The 23073-nt window shown below is 44.5% G+C and overlaps 1 protein-coding gene across 4 annotated transcripts in view; it reads right to left on the reverse strand.

The window, feature by feature from the left end:
- Positions 1-23073, reverse strand: part of PAPPA2 (pappalysin 2) — a 274087-nt gene that overhangs the window by 68003 nt on the left and 183011 nt on the right. For all 4 annotated transcript variants that reach the window (XM_019425665.2, XM_019425675.2, XM_019425648.2 and 1 more), the window contains 3 exons: positions 15966-16137; positions 12163-12340; positions 10740-10953 (listed from right to left, as the gene is read on the reverse strand). In XM_019425665.2, the coding sequence (XP_019281210.2) occupies positions 10740-10953; positions 12163-12340; positions 15966-16137 (564 nt within the window). The remainder of the gene's footprint in view (positions 1-10739; positions 10954-12162; positions 12341-15965; positions 16138-23073) is intronic.

Genomic DNA, 23073 nt, shown 5'->3' on the forward strand with positions numbered 1-23073 from the left:
ATTGGTGTATATATGTGTATGTGTGTGTATGCGCGTGCGTGTGTATGGTGTATGTGTGTGTATATGTGTGTATGTATATGTATATGTTACATATACATATCATTACATATATGTATATGTGACATATATATAACATATATAAAATAATCCAGTGCTTACTCATATGAGTTATATGATGATGAGTATGTTATATATACATATACATATACATATACATATACATATACATATATGTATATGTGTATGTTATATATATATATATATATATCATATATAAAATAATCCAGTGTTTACTCATATAAGATTTTAAATATTATTCTTCCTGATTAATAGAGAAATCAGCAGTCAGTGTAATATCAAATCAAAAGAAGAAGGACAGTTTTGCAATCAGATGCTCCCTAGCTTGAGATTGAAGGTCACAGGGAAATTTATGAGTTCAGCAAATGCTGTATTTGACGTGAAGGCCTGCACGCCAATGGCTGGAGCCCCGTGCAGCCTGCAGCAGTGAGCTGGCCTGCATGTGGGTGTGCATTTGAGTGGCCAAGGCTTGGAGGAGAGGCTTAGTCACTCTGATGCCAAAAGAGGCTGCAATAGATTAGCCTAAAGCTCACATTATCCTACAATGGCAAGAGAATTGAGGATTCCAAGGATAAACTTTGAATGTATTTACTATAAACACTAATTATAAAGCCAGACAATGTCTTAATGGAAAGAAAACAAATTTCCATTTCTCCCAGATGCAGGAGTGTACCCAGAGATTATAGCGTGTCCTGTCCCTTAACTGGCAAATCACAGAAAACACATGTGTCTGGTCCTAGATCTACATAGGTTTAACATGTATTCATATGTGCCTATGCACAATGTCATGACACAGAGTTTAAAAATTACATAGATGATTTTCCTGATTTTTTTTAATTGCAAATCCAGGATATTTAAGGAATTTCACACATTTACCTTCACTACACATCTCCATTTCATTAGCCAAGTCTTTCTTTCCCTTCTTAAGGTACGATAAAATCAGTTGAACCTCAGAGATTCAAGTCACAGTTCAAAAAGATCAAAAGGGTCTCAAAATCTAGGTAACATCTCCAGGACATGCCCTTCTTTTCTCCTCCCAGACCAGCCTGACCTTATTTGCTGGCCCCAATTTTTGAAGTATGTCTAGCTCTATCTTACTATTTCATTTCCATTTCTTTCTCCCCACGTCCCCCTTTTTCCTTTTCATGGTCTACTGGAAGCCACTGTAGTATTTGGATAACTCACTGAGTTGACAGCAGGATGAGATGAAGCATTTAGAGAGAGTTCTGATTGGGGGAGGAAACTGCATACATATTTTTTAAATTTAATGAACTTTCTGTTTTGATGTGTGTGTGTGTGTGTGTGTGTGTGTGTGTGTGTGTGTGTGTGTGTCTTATAGGCAGAGGAAATGCACTCCCCCACTGGCCCCGGTAACTGAAGACCTGTACCTCCTAATTAGAAGACCAGCTTCAGTCTTCCTGGTCTCCATGTTGTTTTTTGGGAGCATAGGGCACCAACCATAGGTGGGAGACAACAGCCACTGATAAAAATGTAGCTGAGTGCATTCCTTGTTAAAGAAAGAGTTTACATGTTAAACACACCAAAAGCAAGGGTAATTTTGCAAGGGGAATTAACCTGATGATGATGATAATGATGATGCTAAAATACCGGCTTTTGCTGACCTAAAGCTTCAATGACTAAGAACTGTGCTCAGTTCTTTACAGCCATTATCCAATTTAATCCTTATAAGAATCTATACGTATTCTTATTTCCTAAAATCCATTTTATAAGTAAAAACAGTGATGTTCAATATAGACCAGTGACCTGCCCAAGGTCTAAGAGCTAATAAATGGGAGAGTTAGGATTCACACTTAGATCTCACTAATCCCAGAACCTGTGTACTTAACCACTAAGCCAAGAGATAGATCTTGGACGAAGGAAAGCCTGCTTAGCATTTTAACTAAATTTTCCTCATTAGGGAAGGTTTAGGGAAGTACTTAATCTTTAAAGTCAATTCTAGAGATCTTAAAAATGTACCCATATTTTGTCTTCAAAGAAGAACCAATCCTCCTGGGTGTGAATGGAGAACAATCCATCAGAACCTATCAATTAGAAGAGAATGAAACCTTGACCCTTGGCTCGGACCAGAAATTCTCCAAGTATTACTGTAAGTATTGCCCACTAAGATGATGCCTGTACACTAACATATCACTGCTTCTCTGTGTTTTTGCTGGTGGCCATAAATTGTCACGTATCACTTCTCTCAATGGTGTTATGCCAAAGTGCTTAACTCTTCTCATTGATTCTACTGAGATGGAAAATGAAATACAGGCTGTTGGAGCTGGAAGTCACTCAAGATTTTCCCGTATTTTACAGACATGGGGAAAAAAGGCCCAGTGATATGTAGTAATTTGCTCAATATTGAAAGTCTTGTTAGCCAAGAGCACGGGCTTTGGAGTCAGAATGACTTAACACCATATATCGGCTGAGTGATTATGGGAAGGCTACTAATGATACTCTGAGTCTCAGTTTCCTCATCTGTCTGGAGGATAATAATCTATCGACCCATATTACTATTACCATATATCAAGCTCTGCATTACTATATCATAATATACGATCGTTTTATTATATCATCACCCCAACAGAACGGAGCCAAGGCCTTAGGCTTTTTAACTCTCTTCCATACCAAATGATCTTTCTATGTGTAGAGATGGCTAAAGTCCACATGTCTACTAGTCCAAGGCCATCCCAAGCCCTCCCCCCAAGTTAGAAGAGACAAACTCCACTGAAGAAGTATACCAACCAAGTATTTGTTAAACACTAACGAGTCATAGTGTGAGGCCAATGTATCACAGTTTTGACCTACGTTTGTGCTTATAGAACTCAGCTAGATTGATGTTCTTTGGAAAAGCTGATACCACGGGTGACTGTCAGAAAGTGTAGCTGTTTACAATCAGGCTGAGGAAGATCTGACGACTACAGCCCACTTCACTTGGCATCTTGATGAATGGCTTATAGAGGGAGAGGCTGTCTAAGTAAAGTTAGAAGGTTGGAATAATTTCGAAGTGAAATTAATTATGGGCCCTAATGAGGTTAACCTAACCTTCACACATAAAGATAACACCTAAATGAGAACAAGGTAACCATGGGAGTGCAAGATAAGGAGGAATATAATATGGTCTTTTTGATAAAATAGAAGTCAAACACATTTATTTTAGCTTTCTGGGAAGTCAAGTGAATGAAACAATAAAGGCGTGATGAAAAATGACGTATATGTGCAAGTAAATTGCTTGGGAGAAAAAGGAAGAGGTTTCAAGGAGCCTGTGTGTGTATTGTAAAATGTCAGTAAGAAAGAACTCGTGAAACTACTTAAATTTAACAATTTCTTTGGAGCTACAATTGTTTGTATTTTTTTGACTAACTCCAAAAACAAATAAGCCTCAAAGAGACATGTAAAAATCTGGCGTGCAAAAGTGCTGTGACACTACTTTTGAAAAAAGAAAACATTACTCTGGATATTTTTAGGCAAGTCAAAATCCCATGACTGATACTGTTCTTAAAGAAACAAAGATTCCACTAGGGCCGTGCTTCTTGATTTTGGCCGTGGACTGAAGTGACTTGGGAAGCTTTGCAAAACACTAATGCCTGGGTCCCACTTGCAGGGACTCTGATGTAATTGGTGTGGGGTAGGAGCTGAACATTAAGATTTTTTCAGTCTCCCCAGGCGAGTCGAACATGCGGTCAGGTAAGAGCACTGTTGTTCTGGGGAGCCTGTTGAGAGATCTAATCCTTTTGTGTGACTAACAACTCGTACTGAGTTGTGTTAATCAAGTTTACATGTGTGTTGAATAAATAAAAGTAAACTGTCTTTGTGGAAGACTGTTCCTCCCATGTTACTGAGACAAATGCTAGAAGAAAAACATACACATATGTTTTTAGAGTTCTTCTACTCTAAAGTTTTTGAAATAGAGATCTCCACTCCCTCCTAAGAAACCGCCCCCCCCCTTTCCTTTGCCATTTTTAGCCTCAAATTTAACCCCAAATTCCTATCAAGATTTTTCTAATAAATGAATTTCCATCCATTCATAAAGTATTTATTGAGTGCCTACCAATAAATGTAGTAACCATTGGGCACACAGAGCTAAACAAATATTTATGGTCTATTGGAGAATACAGACAAGTACCTGACAATTTCTACTCAGAGAGATAAATGATGCTGCCAGAAGATTTCTGTGTGCAGTGCGACCCATGGGAAGGGCACTGCTTACATATGGGAGATCTGATTGTCTTCCTAGGTAAAACCACACCTGTGCTAAAAATCGGAGAGTAAGAGTCAGCTAAGGCAAAGATCCTTGTCGGGAGAGCTCTGACCCAGAGGCATGTTAGCCAAGGCTTATGTGAGGAAGTAAAATAAATCCAGTGGCATGAGAAACTACACTACAGAAGGTGTTGTGTGTAACTGTTGGAGGGAAGTGGTCTCCCAGGAAAGAGATTAAGCAATGAGCCTAGAGAAGTAAGCAAAGCCCAGCTAGACTATACAAGACCTTGAAACTATTTTAAGATTTTTTTTTCCCTAGTGAAATGGCAGAAAGGCTGTCCATTCAATTTCACATGGGGAAAAACTACAAATGGAGTTGAGTTTTTTGAAGATCACTTTTGCTGCCGAGTGATAAATGTATTGAAGGGAGAAAGACTAGAGCCAGAAAGACCAGTTGAGAAGTGGAAAAAGATAGTGGCCTGTTACAGGGAAGTGGCAGCAGGGATGGGGAGAAATGGGCATATTTGAGAGTCAGTAAGATGACACTAGATGGAAGTTGATGACTGATTTGATTGGGGGTGAAGGACACCGAAGAGTCTCAAATTATGTGTAAGTTCTTGGCCTGATGAATCGCATGGAACACAGAAGAACATTAAGATTTGAGAGATTATAAGAGGCTCTGTTTTATATAGTAAGAGTTTGAAGTACAGATGAGATATCCAAGTGGCTGCATCCATGAGCAGTGGTTCTAATGGTACTTATGGCCGTTAATGGAAGAGACTAGAGTAGCAGGTATGGGTTTAGGAAGCATTAGCGTGTGGATGATAGTCAAGGCTATGCGGTCAATGAGCTCCATCCCAGACAAGTGTGCAGAACAAGAGAGAAATGTGAGCTCAGAGAAACACCAACACTGAAGGAACGGGCAGAGGGGGGAAGCTAGAAAATAAAATTGAGAAGAGACAGAGAAGAAGGAAAATCAGGGAGCGAAACAGAACAGAATAAAGGAAGAAGTTTCAAGCAGGTTGTAGCCAACAATGCTATAATAAAGAGCCTGGCTCCATTTTTCATGTTTGTCAAGAGCTTCCAAGCCCCACCGCCTCCCTCATGGAGCAAGCCTGTCAGAAAGCCTCAGCAGAAAGTTCAAGCCACACAGGTTCTGTTCACATGAACATAAGCCCTGGCATAAGCCCCACTCCCTAAGCACCACAAAACCCCAGTCTCTCTCTTTGCCTTTGTGTCTCCAGCCATTTGAAGGTCAACCTGGGATCCTCTCCTTCTCGTCCCAGAAGACCTCGTTTTGTGAGTCATAAACCTTTTCATGTTCTCTTGGTCTGTGTGTGGTATCATTAGTTTCACCATCCACACCAAATTATGGGTGGGAGGGTCCATCCTCTCTCATGGTGACCCCAACACAAGCCAAATATTCTCAAGTAACCTGAGGTCCAAGAAGAGTCACTGCATTTGGCAGTAGAAAGACCCGTGGCAGGCCCAGATCTAGCGAAGAGATGAAAGTAAAAACGTGAATGTAGGTGTGGAGGACAGAAAAGAGGGCAAGAATGAGAGAGTGAAGACAAACAACTCTTACCACAAGTTTCAGTGTAAAAGGGACAGAGAAAGAAAGAACGGTAGCCAGGATGGGAGCATGGGATCAAGAAAAGGCTTTGCTCATTTGTGCTGTAACATAGGCGAAACCTGAGCACGACGAAAGAGAAGTGACTGGGCAAAAGGAAGAGGGAAGCCTCAGACGCAGGAAAGAAAAGGGGAAATGTGTTGAGGGAAATCCCTGAGGAGGGAGATGGGGTCCAGAATCAAGGTGATGAACTGCATTTTAGACGGCAGGGAAGGGGAGAGCTTGTTTGGGGTGTAGATGAGCTTGCACACCTGTGAGCAGACTCTTCACTTTGGGGAGTGAGGTGATACACGGGAAGTTAGGGAAGAGGTGTCAGGACTGGATGAGAAAAGGTATGAAGTGGCCTTCAAGAATAAAGACAGTGCTTGTCCTCAAAGAACGTAGAAAGATTTGGGCACGTGGTGGAAAGGTCATGGACCTTTCCTCCTGCTTCTTGGGGTGCTGGTCTCTCCTGGGTTTGCCTATGGAGAAAGATCTGCCTAGTTTTACTTTTATCACTCTCTGCCTCCACAAATTGCTATAATCTACTCTTAATAGCTCACTTCGTTATTTTAGTTTTTAAAACGTTTATCCATTTACCTCATTAGAAAATCTAGAAAACTTAGCAAATATATATAAATAAAAAAAGAAAAAGAAAATATATTCCCTATGAACCTACCACCTAGAGGTTATAATTACCAGTATCATAATCATTTCCAGCTATTAAGGAAGTGATAAAATATAATTTTAATATGGAAAATAGAGATCATATCATTGATTATAACAATTACTTTCCTGCTTTTACCCACTTATCATTGTATTGTGAATGTTTTCCCACGTCTTTAATATTCTCCCAAACATCTTTGATGATAGCAGGCTATTTCAGGATATGGCTCTACCATCATATAGATGTTTATTTTTGTTTTATTGAATTTTTTGCTCTCCCAACATCCATTTACCCTCCTTCTCAATCTCCCTCTGGGGACGCCATCAGGCTTGGGTGATGCTGACTCCAGCCATGACTTCAGGGTCAGAGTCTTTGACTCAGGCCTAAGCTATTGCATTTGCCTGTCCTCAGGGACTAGATCCAGTGCGGGTGGTGCCACTCTCAAATCCTGGGAAGAAGGGGCTAGGAGTCCAGGGGCCCGGTGAAAGTGCCCACCTGTGGCTGCGTCCCCCTCTCTACTGTACTTCAAGGAGAAATAAAGCACGTGAAAGGGGGAGGCCATGGAGGCTGCGTGTTCCCGGAGATCAGATCCCAGATCTTCCTCATGCGTGTTTCCTCAGCCCCAGCCAGGAGACCGGCACAGAGCACGCACGTGATGAACCTGCCAGCCGGTGCCGTGCCCTCCCTGCCACCTCCAAGTTGAATGGGACAAAACTGAAATGGGTCGATCCAAAGAGAAAAGTCAGATCCAGTGCTCATCTCCCTTTCGTCTTGAAACAATGTTCAACAGACTTAAGAGCAAGGGATGTACTTGGCTGATATTTTGGTAGTTGTTTCCTTGTTTTAAAAAGACATGAACAAAAAGCAATGCCTGGTACTTACACTGAACATGGCAGTTGATAAAATGCTTTCAGTGCATTACCTACTTTCAGCCTCAACAGCACCGTTGGGTAGAAATTACTACCCCTCACATTATGGATGCAAAAATTGAGACACATGGATATTGAGTACATTGTTCAGAGTCATGAAAACAATCAGGTGCGAATCTGGCCATCAAGTGGGTTTTTCCACTAGGCACAGAACTGCATATAATGAGCATATGCCCACTCTGTCTGGATTGATCTCCCTGCTTACTTTTTTCAATTTCTTCTCCTGCTCACATGTCCTAGAAAGAAGTTTAGAGCCCCATTTGTACAACTCTGGGCTCTTTCCACCAAGCGAGGAACAAGGCTGACATAGTTTGTTGGGTAAACAGAAGCGGTAAGTGACAGTGATTTACGCCCGGCTTGCAAACTTCTGATTACCAATCCACCGCCTGCTATGTAAACAGGTGTAAACTAAGATTTAAATCAGTTTACACAGTGGGGTAAATAATTTAATCTTTCCTCAGCACGGTGTTTGCGAATGTAAATGTTTATGCCAAAACCGATGCCGATGTTGCAAGCTTCCAGTTTCTCAACCAGAAGAGCTATGCCAACAAATGGCCCTTGTGTGCCCCTGCCCGGACTGGGAAAGCCGGCCGAGTCAGAGGTGCAGGGTAAGGCAGAAAGCCCAAAGTTCTAGGGGGAAGGCTCGGTCTCAACACAAAGCTCAGCCATGGGCCGAGGGAGCTAGAAATAATCCCTCCACCCTTAATTCCTGCTGGTCTGGAGAATTTTCTCTCCCCCTCAATTATTCTTCTCTGCACTGTTCTGCAGATACCTGAGTCAGGTGCAGGTCTGTGAAAAGGGAGGCAAGAAGAGAGAAGGAAGAAGCCAGAAAACAGCAGCCTGCAGGTGAGTTGTAATACCACTTGAAGGTGGCCCAGGTCCTCACTGCCTGTCAATGTGTGCCTATGCAAATTGATCTAGATCCTATGAAAAGCACATGCAAATGTGTTTTCAGTTGTCAAAAACTGTTGACTATACCTGCCAGAGTCCATTGAACCCAGTGCTGCCTCTTAATGAATTTTTCATCAGTATTATTCATATTCTCATCAGCCTGGCTCTCGCCTGACTTGCTCCCTGCCTGCCCCCCGCCCCTCCGCCCCCGCAGCCCCTCTCCCCACCCCCGCCCACACACACACACACATAGAAGCCTATAGAAGCCTGGGCTTTCTCTGGAGTGGAAGGCTCTGGACAAAGTCAGACTCAATCCATCCCACAGAAAGATGGCTGAGTACTGATTAGTGAAGGTCAAATGAGAGCCAGAGAGTAAGTTTCCTGATATTCTTCTGTCCCCTTAAAGAAGTCTAGCTTATAAGCAAACCCTGTATCCCTTGGCCTCACTGGTAATGCCATAGCTGGGATCTTGTTAGTTCAAAACACAAAATCCCTGGGCGCTTGGGTGGCTCAGTCAGTTAAACGGCAGGCTTTGGCTCAGGTCTTGAACTCACAGTTCATGAGTTTGAGCCCCACATCGGGCTCACTGCTGTCAGCGTGGAGCCCACTTTGGATCCTCTGTCCCCCTCTCTATCTGCCCTTTCCCCCACCCCCCATCTCTCTCTCTCTCTCTCTCTCTCAAAAATAAGCAAAACATTCTTAAAAATATTTTTAAAAATCCATCTTTAAAAAAATACCTACCATGGGGAGACTTTTAATTAAGTCCTCGGTAAGAAACAAACTAGATTTTCTCCTATACCACATAATTTATGATAGGGAAAGTATGGCTACTAGTTACTGAGTGAAAGGAGTTTCCTTTTTCTGAAAGCTTTTTGTTTGTTTTGTTTGTTCAGAAAAGCCTTCTTTTTCTGAAACCCTTTATTGAGCCATTGGCACAAGGCAGGCAGGGGAGGGGGGTGCATTATTTCCTGCCATCTTCACCTCAACACTGATGTGGCCATTATCTTCAACTTACCAAGGAGACCCAAAGAGCTACATAACTTGCCTGAGGTTACTCAGCTGAAAAAAAAAGGGGCTGACTGGGATTTGAAGCCCAGCAGGACTCTCTTCAGAGCCTTTCCTCTTAAAGGGTGCCGCGAGGCTTTTGTTCTTTCTGATCAGCAGAAAGGCTCCCGGTTTCCCTAGGTCTGGGAATGTTCTAGGAGTGTTCGCGCACACAGAGCCCGGGAAGGAGAAGGCAGACAGACTACAATGATAGTAATAGCTAATATGTATTGAGTTTTATGTTTTTAAAATAAATTTACCAAACCTTATGCTTAATTACTTAATTAATCAATTTAGTCCCCACACAAGCCCTATCAGATAGGTATTATTATTACTGTCTTTGTTTTACAGATGAGAAAGACCGAGGCGGAGAAAGAAACCTTCCCAGCATCACACAGGTAATAAATGTCTGGACTAGGGACCAGCCCAGGCAGTTTCTCCTAGAGCCACAATCATAAATTCCCAACCGTCCTGATGAGGATGTTCTGCCCACAGTTGGATTTGGGCGACACACGTAACACTTGGGAAGCTCCCAACACTTACTTTCAAGGAAAACAGTAATTAGGGCAGAGATATTTTTATGTATTTATTTTTAATGTTTATTTAAAAAATTTTTGAGAGAGACAGAGCAGGGGAGGGGCAGAGAGAGAGGGAGACAGAGAATCTGAGGCAGGCTCCTCGCTGTGAGCACAGGGCCCAACGCAGTGCTCGAACTCATGAACTGTGAGATCATGACCTGAGCCGAAGTCAGACACTTAACCGACTGAGCCACCCAGGCGCCCCCAGGGCAGAGATTCTTTTAAAAAGCACCTAAGGGGGGTGCCTGGGTGGTTCACTCTATTAAGCATCCGACTTCAGCTCAGGTCATGATCTCATGGTTCGTGAGTTCGAGCCCCACGTCTGGCTCTGTGCTGACAGTTCAGAGCCTGGGGTCTGCTTCAGATTCTGTCTCTCTCTCTCTCTCTCTCTCTCTCTCTGCCCCTCCCCCACTTGGCTCTCTCTCTCTCTCAAAAATAAATAAACATTTTAAAAAACCTAAAAATTAAAAAATATAAACAAACAAACAAATAAAAAGCCCCTAAGTGAGGCTGATGGGAACTCCTATGGGAAAGAATATTTTTACAGAAAGCACACCTGGTCAACCTGTCTGCCTGGAGAATACACCTGTGCAGGTAAAGAGAGATTATACAGAAAAACAAACACAACAAGCAATGGACAACCGGAAGATCTTAATATTATTTCCAAAACAATGGTCTGGGATTTACAAGTGAAAGCTCGAGGGCAGAGAGAACTGCAAAGACCCAGAAACAACCCAGCTTACCTCCTGACTTTACCCTCGGCACTCGGCTTGGCATAGTAGCCTGGTTTGCATTCGTATCTACAGACGGAGCCCACGTCATGGTTGCCCTGGAGGCAGTGAGGCAAGAGCAGGCTGGCATTCGGGATTACAGGGGGCGCGTCACACTCCAACTTGCAGTAGGCTTCCGGGAGGGACCAGAGCCCGTCTTCAAGACAAGTCAGCCATGGGTTCAGTCCTGACCCCAGGAAAGAAAAGCACAGGATGCTCAGGGCAGAGTCTGGAAACCAACGCTCAGCAGAAAAGAACAAAAACCTGTCAAACTGTCGGTGTTCTCAGGAAGTCACATAATTCTTTGTTGAGAATCGTCTCTAACATCTCGGGTCCAGTGTTCATGCTATCTCTCTTTCCCCCACTGAGCATCTCCTGTGATCTCCTACACAGAACGGAGGTCAGGTAGGTATTTTCTGACCAGAGTGGAAGAATAGCTATCGGCCAAATCATTACCTCCCTTCCCAACTACAAATAACAAAAATATATTAGTGGCAGTATCGTGGAAAGCATAATAATAATCAGAGAAGACACCTTGGGAGGGCTTATATGCCAGGCACTGTTCTAAGCATTTTACGACACTTGCATAAACTTCACACCTGAAGCAACCCGCTGAAATAGATACCATCATTATCTCTTACTTTGCAGGTGGGGAAATTGAGTTCAGGTAACTTGCCAGAGCGGCAGACACAGGGTTTGAACTCGGGTAGTTTGGATGCAGAGTTCTGTACATAAACACCACACTCTATGCCCCAGGGCCATTCATGGTCCCTCCAAATGCAATCCATGAACTTCCCACAGTAACATCACGAATGCATCTCAGACCTACTAAATCAGGCTCTGGCAGCATTAGGCCCAGGAAGTTGCATTTGTAACAAGCCTCCTGGGTCCTTGTTAGGCACACCAAAGGCTGAGAAGAGGTGAAGAGTAAGTGCAGGGTCAGAGCAGGCTCTCTCCCATCTTCAGCTCTTACTTTCAGCACAGCCAGGGGCGATTCCTGCAACTCTGTTCTTACCTATACAATAGAACTAAAAGCACCTGACGCAGAGGAAGGTTGTAAATGTTAAGTAAAAAATGTGCATCGTAAAGCGTTTCTTAATTATTAATGTGATCAGGCAACTGTTACTCAGCTTGTTTCCAGAGGACATACAACCAAATAAAAACAGGGAAGTCTAAGTGTCTTTCATTAATGAGACTTGAGACAGGGCATCTTTCCATGTCATCGGGACAAAGAAAAGCGTTGCCCTTTGGGACTTTGGTGGTGTTATCAGGAGAGGGTGGCACAGCAGAGAAAATGGGAAGAGTACTAGGGTGGAAGAAAGACCCCCCCACATAACCCCCAAAGAGTGAGAGGCTGAAGAGGACTTGCGTTCGGTTCCTGCTTGGCTGACAATACCTTGGAGCTTGGCTGGTGGGACACAGGAGATTGAACAGCGCTTCAGAAAGTCTGTTCCCTCTGAGCAGGAGAAGTTTGCGTAGTTCACCAAAGATGGGTCGGGAATGCCACAATCAAGGGGCATGCAGCTCACAGCCCGGTCCCAGTGCCCAGAGGAACAGGTGAGCAGAATTTCCTTCTGGAAACGGAGAATTTTCCTCCATCAAGGTCACATGAAAAGGCTTATCAAAGCAGTTTCCAAGCTTTGGAAGAGTCCCGGTGATTACTGGTGCAAACATTCACAACGGACCAAATTATTTTGCCTCGCTCCCCCTTCGTGCCCTATTGGCTTTGATACAGTCTCACAATAGCCAGGTGGGCGGCTGCTGACTACCCCTGTTAGTGTAAGAGGATCATGAAGTGGAGACACTCCTCCCACCCAACTCGTGGCTTCCCCCCATGGGCTCCTGGATCCACTCTGTGCCCTCCTCCGCCGTGTTCTGTGCCCCTGTGGGTTTCATTCCTCTGACTGTTCTTGGCCCCAACACCTAGCACACTCAGGTGGGAGACTGCAGAGCCAGGAAGGAAAGGGAGGTCAGGGTGCTCATTCTTCCTGCTCCCTCTCTAGGGCATTACTGCCCGCCGGCTTTGTCCTCTGGTGGCCCTCTCCATCCTCTCCTGCACTCTCTTCCTGTGGGTTCTGTTGACTGCTCCCTGCAGTCGACTCTTCAGGCCTATAGGTGATGTCACCCCGTCACCCTGGGATTCTGCACCATATCCTTATGATTTCCCCGCACCCTGCCTTCATAGGTAGTCTCTGTATTAAAGTCTCTCACACTGCCCCCTTCAGAGCACGTCATCCAGCTCCTGCTGACACCCTGGAGGGTGAGCCAATCGATAATGCTATGAACGTACGTATCTCTGCTGGGCAGAGTATCCAAGAACGGCCAAGAATTAATGCCCACAAGGCACCTTCCAAATCTGTGGTTAAACTGGAGAGATTCCAGTTCCCTGAGCCCGTCATGTTTGTTGGGTGGCCCTAGGGTTCATCCTCACTAAATAAATGAAGAGACATTTCTTGAGCCCCTGGAAAGGGCCAGGCTCTGTATAGGTTGGGATACACAAGACACCCTCAAGGACCTCATCGTCTAGCAGCACGGCAAATCACAGGCTGAAACAACGGCTCAGAAAACCAAAGAGGAAGTATGGAATGAAAGAAAGAGAGAGAGAGAGAGAGGAAGGGACGAAAGGCAACAAGGAAGGAAAATGCAAGAGATAACATTTTTATACGTTACAGCCTACTCCCTCCTCTAACGATTTGAAGAACACGCTACAAAGGATGCGAACGACAAAACGAAAGAAGGAGCAAATGGGGACCAAGAAGAGAGAAAATATAAAAATATAAAAGGAGACAGCCCTCTCATATCTAGGTGCTTGTTTTGTGGCGGGGAGATGGCATGTGGGGGCGGGGCTAGAGGAGGAAGCGCCCCTCTGTGAGCAGGAGGTAAGTGTCTGCAGGGAGGTTCCCAGAGGTGGGGGCCCAGGAACTGGCCTATGAAGGATGAGCAGGACTTCCCAGCAGCAGAGGGGTAGAGGAGAAGAGAGAGCCCAGAGTGAAGAGAACAGAATGAGCAGAAACCAAGAGGCCTGGAAGTTCACGGCTTGTTTGGGAAAGAGCACAGCCGTCCCTCCAGCCAATGGGTTACCACAGGTCAGAGAGAGAGCGGGGAGATTCTGCGGCTCAGCAGCCATGCCGCCAGGAGACCACAGTGGCAGTAAAGCCAAAGGTACAATGACTGGTGAAAGCACCTGTCACCCCTGACACTCGCTCCTGGCCAGCTGCTCCTCCCTCTTCCCAGTGCTTCCCTGTTGCCTGCCAGAAGGACCCAAGTCAAAGCCAGACACATTTTTCTGTTTAGTTTCAGTTCTTGTGTCAACAAAAAGCAAATATTCCCCACTGTCTTGTGTTCACGAGCCGGGATCGTAGAATTTCCTCAGTGGGGCCAGCTTCGGGTGACAGGAGCTGTGTTTGCTGACTCCACCATATGGTTGGCAAAGGTGAGCTCCCACCTTCCTCCTCCCAACCCAGACCCTGCCCCTCACACACTGATCGCAGCCTGGAAGCCTGTCTCAAACCACAACAATCACAGCATCTGTCTCAAACTCTGCCTATATTGCCTGGTTTTTCTCCTGGCTTCGCCTTCATTAAATATTGCCCATTTTGTCTTGACTTTGCTCCTAACTTTAACACATTGCAAACACTGTCTTTTCTTCTCTCCCCCTCTTTACCTATCACACAAATGTATTTAATCCCTACTCAATTCCTTTGCATTCCCTCTATCTTTTTTAGTGTGAGTTAAGCTGGGTTAAGAATAGGTAATAAGAGCTCTGCCTTTCTGACCAAAGCATCACGGACCGAGGAGTTGGTGCCTCAAGGTATATTAAAACTGTTTCTCTATGAAGAACCTAAACCATCTGAAGCCAACTCTTGTGTATTTAAATTCAGACTATCTCTAAGCAAGTGAGGGTTTTCCGTGAATCTACAACCTACTAAGTAGTCAATTGGTACAAAAGGCAAAAGATTCCAATCTTGGGCACCACTGACACCTGACCACCAGGCTTGCATCCATTTTTTCCTGATCATACCATGGCTTTCTGGTCCTCTCCTCAAGCACCATTATCTTTTCCCTAATGCATCCTTTGTCTCATATTATGGTCATGGTTTTCTAATGGTTGATTTCAAGTTTAAAGATCCCTCTGCAGAGTATTGAAAGCTCCCTAAAGGAAAGATGGAAAACAGAAGTCTTAGTTGAGAATACATTATCATGCTCATAGTCATGGCAGCTTAACAGAGTGCTGTGTGCCTATCATTTAGCTAGAAGCTTTTAAATTTTTTAAAATGTTTAGTTATTTATCTTGAGAGAAAGAACAAGTTGGGGAGGGGCAGAGAGGGAAGGAGTGAGAGAGAATCCCAAGCTCCTTGCTGTCAGCACAGAGCCTGACATGGGGCTCGAACCCACGAACTGTGAGATCACGACCTGAGCTGAAATCAAGAATCAGGCACTTAACCAGTCGAGCCACGCAGGCGCCCCTTAGCTAGAAGCTTTTAAATTATTTCCCATCAGTCATCATTATAACTCAGTGACATAAATACTTCTGTCCTCATTATTTCACAAACATGGAAGAAAGCTTGTTTTTACCAAAAATTATACAACTAATAAACAGTGGAGCCAAAATTTCATTCTGCGATTGTCACATGAGCCACGCTCTTAACTAACATGTTCTACTCCCTCCAAATGCTGGAAATGGTTAATACGGTACCTTGCAGACAGTGGAAAATTAGGTAAAAGGTAGAACCATGATATAACCCCCACCTCAGTAACACAGGGAAGAAAATCAGACTCTTTCTCCAACCTTCTTGTAAGGAGGTCCGGGGGTCAAACCATGAGCCACAGACAAGCTGATTACAACCTATCTTATTTACAAATTGTGGACAAGTCTAAGGTGTAGCATTCTCATCTTGAAGTCAAAAGTGGGACCATAATTTCTGACGGGAAGACAGAAACAAGGAAGGAGGATGGGATAAGTATCCCTACCTACTGTCTGCGCGAGAGAAACCGGCACCCTAGTTGATGAGAACTGCACGTGCTCTTATATACCTTGCATTTCTGTGAAGCTGTGCTCTCCTTGCTTGTTAGAATCCTCACCTTTCCTTCCAAATGATTTTAAAACACCTGCCTTTCCCCAATTCAGCCCGGGGAAGGAGTGTAGGTACCCTCCCTCCCCAGGAGCTTGGTCTCGATGACCATGGGTTTTCAACTCACCTGCACGGGCCTGAGGTATTGCCCACTGCTGGCCTGAAGGGCAAACCCCCTTTGACAGGTGATAGCACACTTCATGTGACCTGGGCCACCAGAGGTACAGTTCACCATATCCGCATGATCAAGCAGCAATGGCGCACAGCTGCCCTGCTCCCCACAGGGCCGGTGGACACAGCTGGGGATGACAGAAACAAAAGCATCTTAGACTGACTCCAAACCAGAGGGCGACAGCAAAGACTCTGCAGCTTCCCGTCTGGAAAGTGCCTCCAAACCAAAGAGAACGATTTTTCTCCAGACCCAACACTGAACTCATCACCTCCTTCCGTATGACCTGGAACCGTGTGACATAAAATGAAAAAGAACGATAATCAGCTAACGGGTCACGAATGATTAAACGACTTCCTACGGCTCTTCCAGGAGGACAAAATGGTGACAGGACGAGGTGGGGAATGTATCCCAAGAGCTCCGGATGGCATCAGAAATGGGTAGATTAGAGAGCAATCCTCGAAATGTTTAACCACCGGTACCACTGGGTCCCAAACAATCAGAGCAGACCCAGATCAGGAGCGGATCCTGGGGGCCCCTGGTTGTGTCACACGCTGACCTTTCAGTTGTTTGATTACAGATGGATTCCAGAGGGCCCTACATGAAAGGTCTGGGGTATCTGAGATGGCAGCAAAGGAAACATTTATTCACTGATTGGTGTGGAAATATTTTTGACAACTGTAGCCATAGCACTACCCTCCACTGAACGTCCACACCGGCTAATGAGAAACGGAGCCCATGACAGGAAGAGGAAACTCACACATACTAAATCCCTGCCTTGTGCCTGACGTTGTGCTAGGTGCTTCGGGGACATCATCTCAGCAGAGCAGGACCACTGCCTAGGGCTCTAGGGCCAATCAACCAAGAATGGGTGACAGAGCTTAACTCCCCAGGTTCAGGGTGACTCAGTCTGGACCATAACAGCAGCAAGAGCAAAACGAGCATTGCCCTCTTCCCACGGCAGCAGTGTAGAGATGAAAAATTAGGGCATGGCCCCATACTGTCTGACTTTGGATCCTGGATCCGCCACTTACTACCTGTGTGCTTTGGTTGAGTTATTCATTCCCCAGTGTTTCAGCTCCTTCCCTCATAAGAGGAGGATCATAAAGGCACATATCCCACAGGGTGTTATGGTTCCCAGGCTAAATCCCCTTACCGCTCCACTGCTGATGGCCCAAGTCCCACCCTCAGTGGCTTGTTTTCTGTTAGCAATCCATACTTTTTGGTTTTCCCATTTCTGTAGCTTTGCTCAAACTGTCGAGATTTCTAAAAGGACTTTCTTCTCCAAGAAGTCCCTTCAGGCATTTTCCTCCTGTGAACCTCCCAGGGAAATTTTAAAAATAATTTCCCTCTAACACTCCTATTACTCTATCCTATATTATAGTCATGTATGCATCTGCTTATTCTTTAATTTTTCCATCCTTGGATCTACAAGGCAATTAGGATCTGAGTATCTCCTAAGTGCTCAAACTCCCAACGAGATTATGACCTTCTCGAAGACAAATTCCGACTCTGGCCCATTTTTATATTCACCATATACCTTGCGGTAGCAAACACAATAAAAGCTGGCTGACTTAAATGTGTTCGCACAGCAAAGTCAGTCAATGGCTACTAAAATGGGTAATTTGTTAAATTTTCAAATGACAGACGGGAATCCGAAACACAAAAGTATTATCATCAAACAGTCATTCAACCATCTTGCCCCTATTCATTCATTCACCAATCAACATCTACTGCACACTTACTGTTGGCAAGGTATTCGTTTGAGTACCGGGGGTACAATAAGTATCATGCCCCGAAGGAAATCATAGTCTAGTTGAGGTGACCAACTCGATATTTTCCTATATTTTCTTGTTCATGATGTTGTTGTCAGTGGTGTCAAATATTATTAGTTGAAAGGATACTGTGACTCTCATCATCGTTAATTTGCTCTACCTAGAATTCTGTTATGGTCAATGGTCCTAGAATTCTGTTAACAGCCAATGACTTTATTAAAAAGCTGGAAAATACAAGAAAGTGAAAAATTAAAGGTCACTGAATATGCACATACCACCTCGAAATAAATGAGAATTGATTTTAAAAGCACTAATCCAAGGGGTGCCTGGGTGGCTCAGTCGGTTGAGCGTCATCTGGCTCTTGGTTTCAGCTCAGGTCATGATCTCATGGTTCATGAGTTCGAGCCCCACATCAGGCTCTGTGCTGACAGCATGGAGCCTGCTTGGGATTCTCTCTCTCCCTCTCTCTGCCCTTCCCCTGCCCACGCTGTCTCTCTCTCTCTCAAAATAAATAAATAAAACTTAAAAACCAAAAAAGCACTAATCCAAAAAGGATGGATTTGATCTGAATATGCAAAAGTTGCTGCCTCTTATCTTGTACCCCTAGGATTTAAGTCATATGTCAGTGACATTCTTTATCTATGCTTATTACGTATAGGATAGAGGTATTAGAGTTGAGTGGTATGAAAGAAACTTTTTTAATCCTCTGAGTCCTGAGCATTCCCTTCAGTGGTATGGTTTCCCTCAGATTCATTCCACGGAGCGTGGTGGAGGGAGGAATATATGAATTAGGGGGTAGGGACTGTTAACTCTCAACATAAATTCCCCCAAATCCAGTGCTGATAATTGGGTATGCAGTACAGGAAATAAATCTTTGTCCCCGAGTCTTTATTGACCTCTCTGGATGAGGGATCTGAAACCTGACCATCCTCCATGGGATGAGATCAATACACCTCATTAGTGATGCTACAGAGCTCCAAGTTTCATAGATGCTGCTGCATTCCTTGATGTCCACAAGAAAGTAATATTTCTTCAGCCTGGTAAACAGAGAGTACTAGAAAACAGAGTCATTAACAGTTCTGGTTCCTGTCAGCTTGTTGCCAGGAAATTAATGTGAAATAGCACGTGCTGTTTGTCACTGACTCCAGCCAATTAATTAATCCGTGTCATCGTTGAGGACAAATGCGTGCCGAGATAAGACACAGAGCAAATACTCTGAATGAGCCTCCTTCTGTCAAGATGGGGTTCCGTTCACCGCTGTTGCTAGGCTACCGGTGTAAGAAGTCCTTCCAGCACTGGCAGCAAAGGAGGAAGAGTGAGACGGAAGAGGGGAGCACAGAAGAGGGGGAAAGTGTGGCATGAAATAAGACCAAGAAAAAAAAAAGGCACCAAACCCAGACCTGTTTATGAAGTGAGAAATGGTTTTAGGGCAGCTGCTGCAAATTCCTTCACTAGCTTACATTTCCATTTGCTTCCTTTTTAAGGAATTTGTTTTATGAGGACGGTGTTTGTCAGGTCGTTAGCTTCTGATGGCATCTGGTACCAATTGTAGAATTCTCTCCCCTGCACCCCAACCCCCCCCCCCTTTCGTGTTTCTCTTCCACCGCAAACACTGCTTTTCCGAGTGGAGCTGCGTCCTCCATTTTCCCGCCCTCCCCATACCTTCTCCTTTCCACCTAGCGCTACACGAGCTCTCCTCTCAGAAGGATAATGCTAAGAGTCAAAACGGTTTGTCTTAAAACTTCCTAGGAGCTTTCTTCTTCTGGTCTTTGGACAAATGCTAACGAAAGTGGCAGGGGCGAAATCTTACAATGCCCCAGAGAGGTGGGAAGTTAGGTGTTTATCTTGGTTTGACACACAAGGAAAATTAAGCTGCTCAGGAGACTGGCCAGGGGCCACACAGCGAGTCAGAGGAAAACCCTCGGGCTGGAGCTCAGAGCCCTGGCTCTCTGGCCAGCCTAGACCACGAGGCCATCTCCCAGGGGGATGCGGCTGCTCTCCTGTTGCCTTCTTCTGAATTCAGGAGCTAGCAGCATTGGCCAGGGAGAGCCAAGAAGCTCCTCACCTCAGCAGGGCAGTCAGGGGCAAATATAGAATATTCCATGGTCCATCTTAGCTTCCAGACGTTTTCTTTTTAAATGACAGCAAATCAAGTTGTCAATATTTGTCCAGCTGCCGCCATCTGCGAGATGACCTGCTTTGCATGTTTCCTCCTTTGGCAACAGCTCCTCAGCCTTCCACCCATTTTTTCCAGATCTTTCCCCATACCCCATCACAATGTGTTCTCAGGTAAGGATATGATGAGCCCACCCAGATGTGATTCACAGGTACTTCCACATTAACAGGAGATAAAGTTTTAAGTCAAAGGGATGAGTTTTTCATGATGGAATTTTAAGTCGATAGGCCCTTAAAAATCACACTTTCTAGATGACCACCTACCCATAACTCTAGCTTTGTTTTTTTGTCTCTCCATTTCTCTGATAAGCCTTCACTCTCTCCCTTCTGGTCCTCACTCCCCAAGGTCATTGTGTTGGAGCGTTTTAAAAAATGTTTTCAGGGGTGCCTGGGTGGCTCAGTCGGTTAAGCGGCCGACTTCGGCTCAGGTCATGATCTCGCGGTCCGTGGGTTCGAGCCCCGCGTCGGGCTCTGTGCTGACAGCTTAGAGCCTGGAGCCTGTTTCAGATTCTGTGTCTCCCTCTTTCTCTGACCCTCCCCTGTTCATGCTCTCTCTCTCTGTCTCAAAAATAAATAAATGTTAAAAAAAAATTTTTTTTTAAATGCTTTCAGTGAGGAATCCCTGTACAATATGTACCTTTACTCTGGGCTATCTTCCTCTTGTACGTAACCTGCTCGTGGGCACCCAGGCGCAATCCTAATACCATCCTACTGCAGTGATGTGGGTGCTTCCTTTGTTGGTTGGGTCTGTGAGTGACGCCGGTACCTGAGAAACTTCTGTCAGCAGTTTCGTGAAGGAGCGGCCCGCAGGAGGCAGGCCTCAATCGTGGTTGTACATCCGGCTCGTTTGAGCAGCTTTCAAAACACAGATACCCAGGCTTTGTCCTCTGGAGATTTTGATTCTCAAGGCTTTTGGTGGCATTTTAGCATCTGTGACTTTATAAGTTGCGCAGCGTTTGCTGCTCACCAGGAACGAAAACCGGCGCCACAAAGGTCTGGTATGTGTAACCCGAATGATATGTCAGTAAATTCCAGAAGCCAAGACTATAACATAACAAGGCCAATTCCAGGAGGAGAACCTGGTCCCACTGCTTGATTATTACATGTCAATGTATTAAGTACATATTGTCGTGTAGAAGCCATAAGATAGATCAAAAGTATGCAACACTTTTCCTGTTCTGAAGAAGCTTTCAATATAGCTGATGAGAGAATAATAAAATCATGTGTTACTGATTATAAATTCAAGGCTGTTTCAGAGAAAGTTTTATCATTGCATATGATTTGACCTCAGTGAAGGACTAGAATTTGGAAAGGCGAAAGATATTCTGGAAAGTTACCTCCAATGCTTGACAAACAGAACACAGGCAAGGTAGCACTCTCAGTGCTTTGACAAAATCTCCATTTCCTACCGACCACTGAGAGCTGCAGAAAATTCATTATATGTGGGTCTCCCAAGTTATAACTAACAAATTTAGAGAACCTTTAGTGAAAGGAGCCCACATCCATATTTGAAGACAGACTTACAGGCAAGTTCCCAAAGCCTGGCTCTGCCTCGTAGTGAGTGGTTGGTGAGGAACAGGGTAAGGCCGACCCCAGAAAGCAGACATCATTCTCTGCAGAGGGAGCACACAGACCCCACACAGGGTACACCACGAGCTGTCCCCCAGGCTATGCCAAATCAGGCACCTCTTTTTAGTTTTACATTTCTTGAGGCCACTAGAAGGAAGTTGGCCTAGTTTCCAGCCAGGGTCCACATTTGGGATGCTGGGTAGTTACTGACAAATGGGTGAAGTCCTGGCTTTTCTGCCCACAGCTTTGGTCCAAGGATCCCCTGAGGGTCTGAGCCACCACGGAGGAATTTCACCAGACTGCAACAATACTCCAGACTCAATAAGAGTGGACAGTGAAACCTTGCTTCTCCCGTGTGAGGCCTAATGGAAATTATGTGCTAAAGACCCCATTTGCTTAAGCGTGAATTTTGGGGGGCTTGGGGGTGACTTTTAACAATGATCTTGGAGGAACCATAGCTTGTTAAAAGTAAAACGGACCTTAAACATAATTCAACTCAAATTCCTCGTTTTAGAGATGAGGAAAATGAGCCCGAAAGAAATGATGGGGTATTCCAGAATACTAAGACTACAATATAACAACAAAGACACATTTAATTAAGCTTTGGCTCAAACTCAAAATCAGAATGACATCAGCTCATGGACTCTTCTCAAGTCAACATCCCACCCTCCCGTAAGCAGCCAGAAAAAGCTGACCACAATTTGATATCTGGAATCTAGGTTAGTTTAGGAGAAACTGTCTGGCATCTGTAACACACGTTTGACAAACAGCATGGTGTAATGGAGAAAGTAGGAGATCAAGGCCAATGTGACCTGGGTTCAGGTCTTGGCTTGCCCCTGCTTACCTCTAGGACCTTGGGTAAGTCTCTTAACTGCTCTGGCCCTCTGTCCGCAAATTTGTAAAATGATGGGTTTGAACTAGGTTCTCTTAAAGGTCCCTTCCAGCTCTAACATGATATTTAATTTCCTAGATGAGGTGATGGTGGTATTGGGGTGGGAGTACAGAAAACCCATGAATGGGCAGGATGTGGTAGAGAACAAGAAAGAGTTTCTGACCATCTTTCTTGCCCAGTGTACGTTTTTGCTTAATGTCCCAACTTTTCAGTTGCTTAGTTAAACAAAACATTGCAATTCATTTATCCAAGAAGTACCACCATTGACCAAACAGCAATCCCAGTGGTTTCTGCAGAAACAGCTCTTTTAAGGTTAAATAGTAAAGAGGATCAGATTTCTCGCCATTCCCCTACTGTGTTTTATTGATTCTTATTGAAATAAGAGGCTGTGGGCTAAGAAGGAATGTATGCTCCGGATTTGCCAGCAGATAGAAGTGCAATGTACAGAATGGAGAGTGGACTGGAAGGGACAGAGTCCTCATTAATCTCGCCTCCACCAACAACAAAACCAAATAATAATAATAGCATCCGTCCTTAGAGAGCTTTGCTGTTTCTCCAAACCAATACAAAAAGATACTGTCTCTACTCTGGCTGCCCATTCTACCTCCTCGTCACTCTGGCTCCATGTTTCTCTTTGTAGGACAGGAACAAGCAT

This window comes from Panthera pardus, unplaced genomic scaffold (genome assembly GCF_024362965.1).
Source record: "Panthera pardus isolate Hobbes unplaced genomic scaffold, ASM2436296v1 HiC_scaffold_21, whole genome shotgun sequence".
NCBI classification, from domain to species: domain Eukaryota; kingdom Metazoa; phylum Chordata; class Mammalia; order Carnivora; family Felidae; genus Panthera; species Panthera pardus.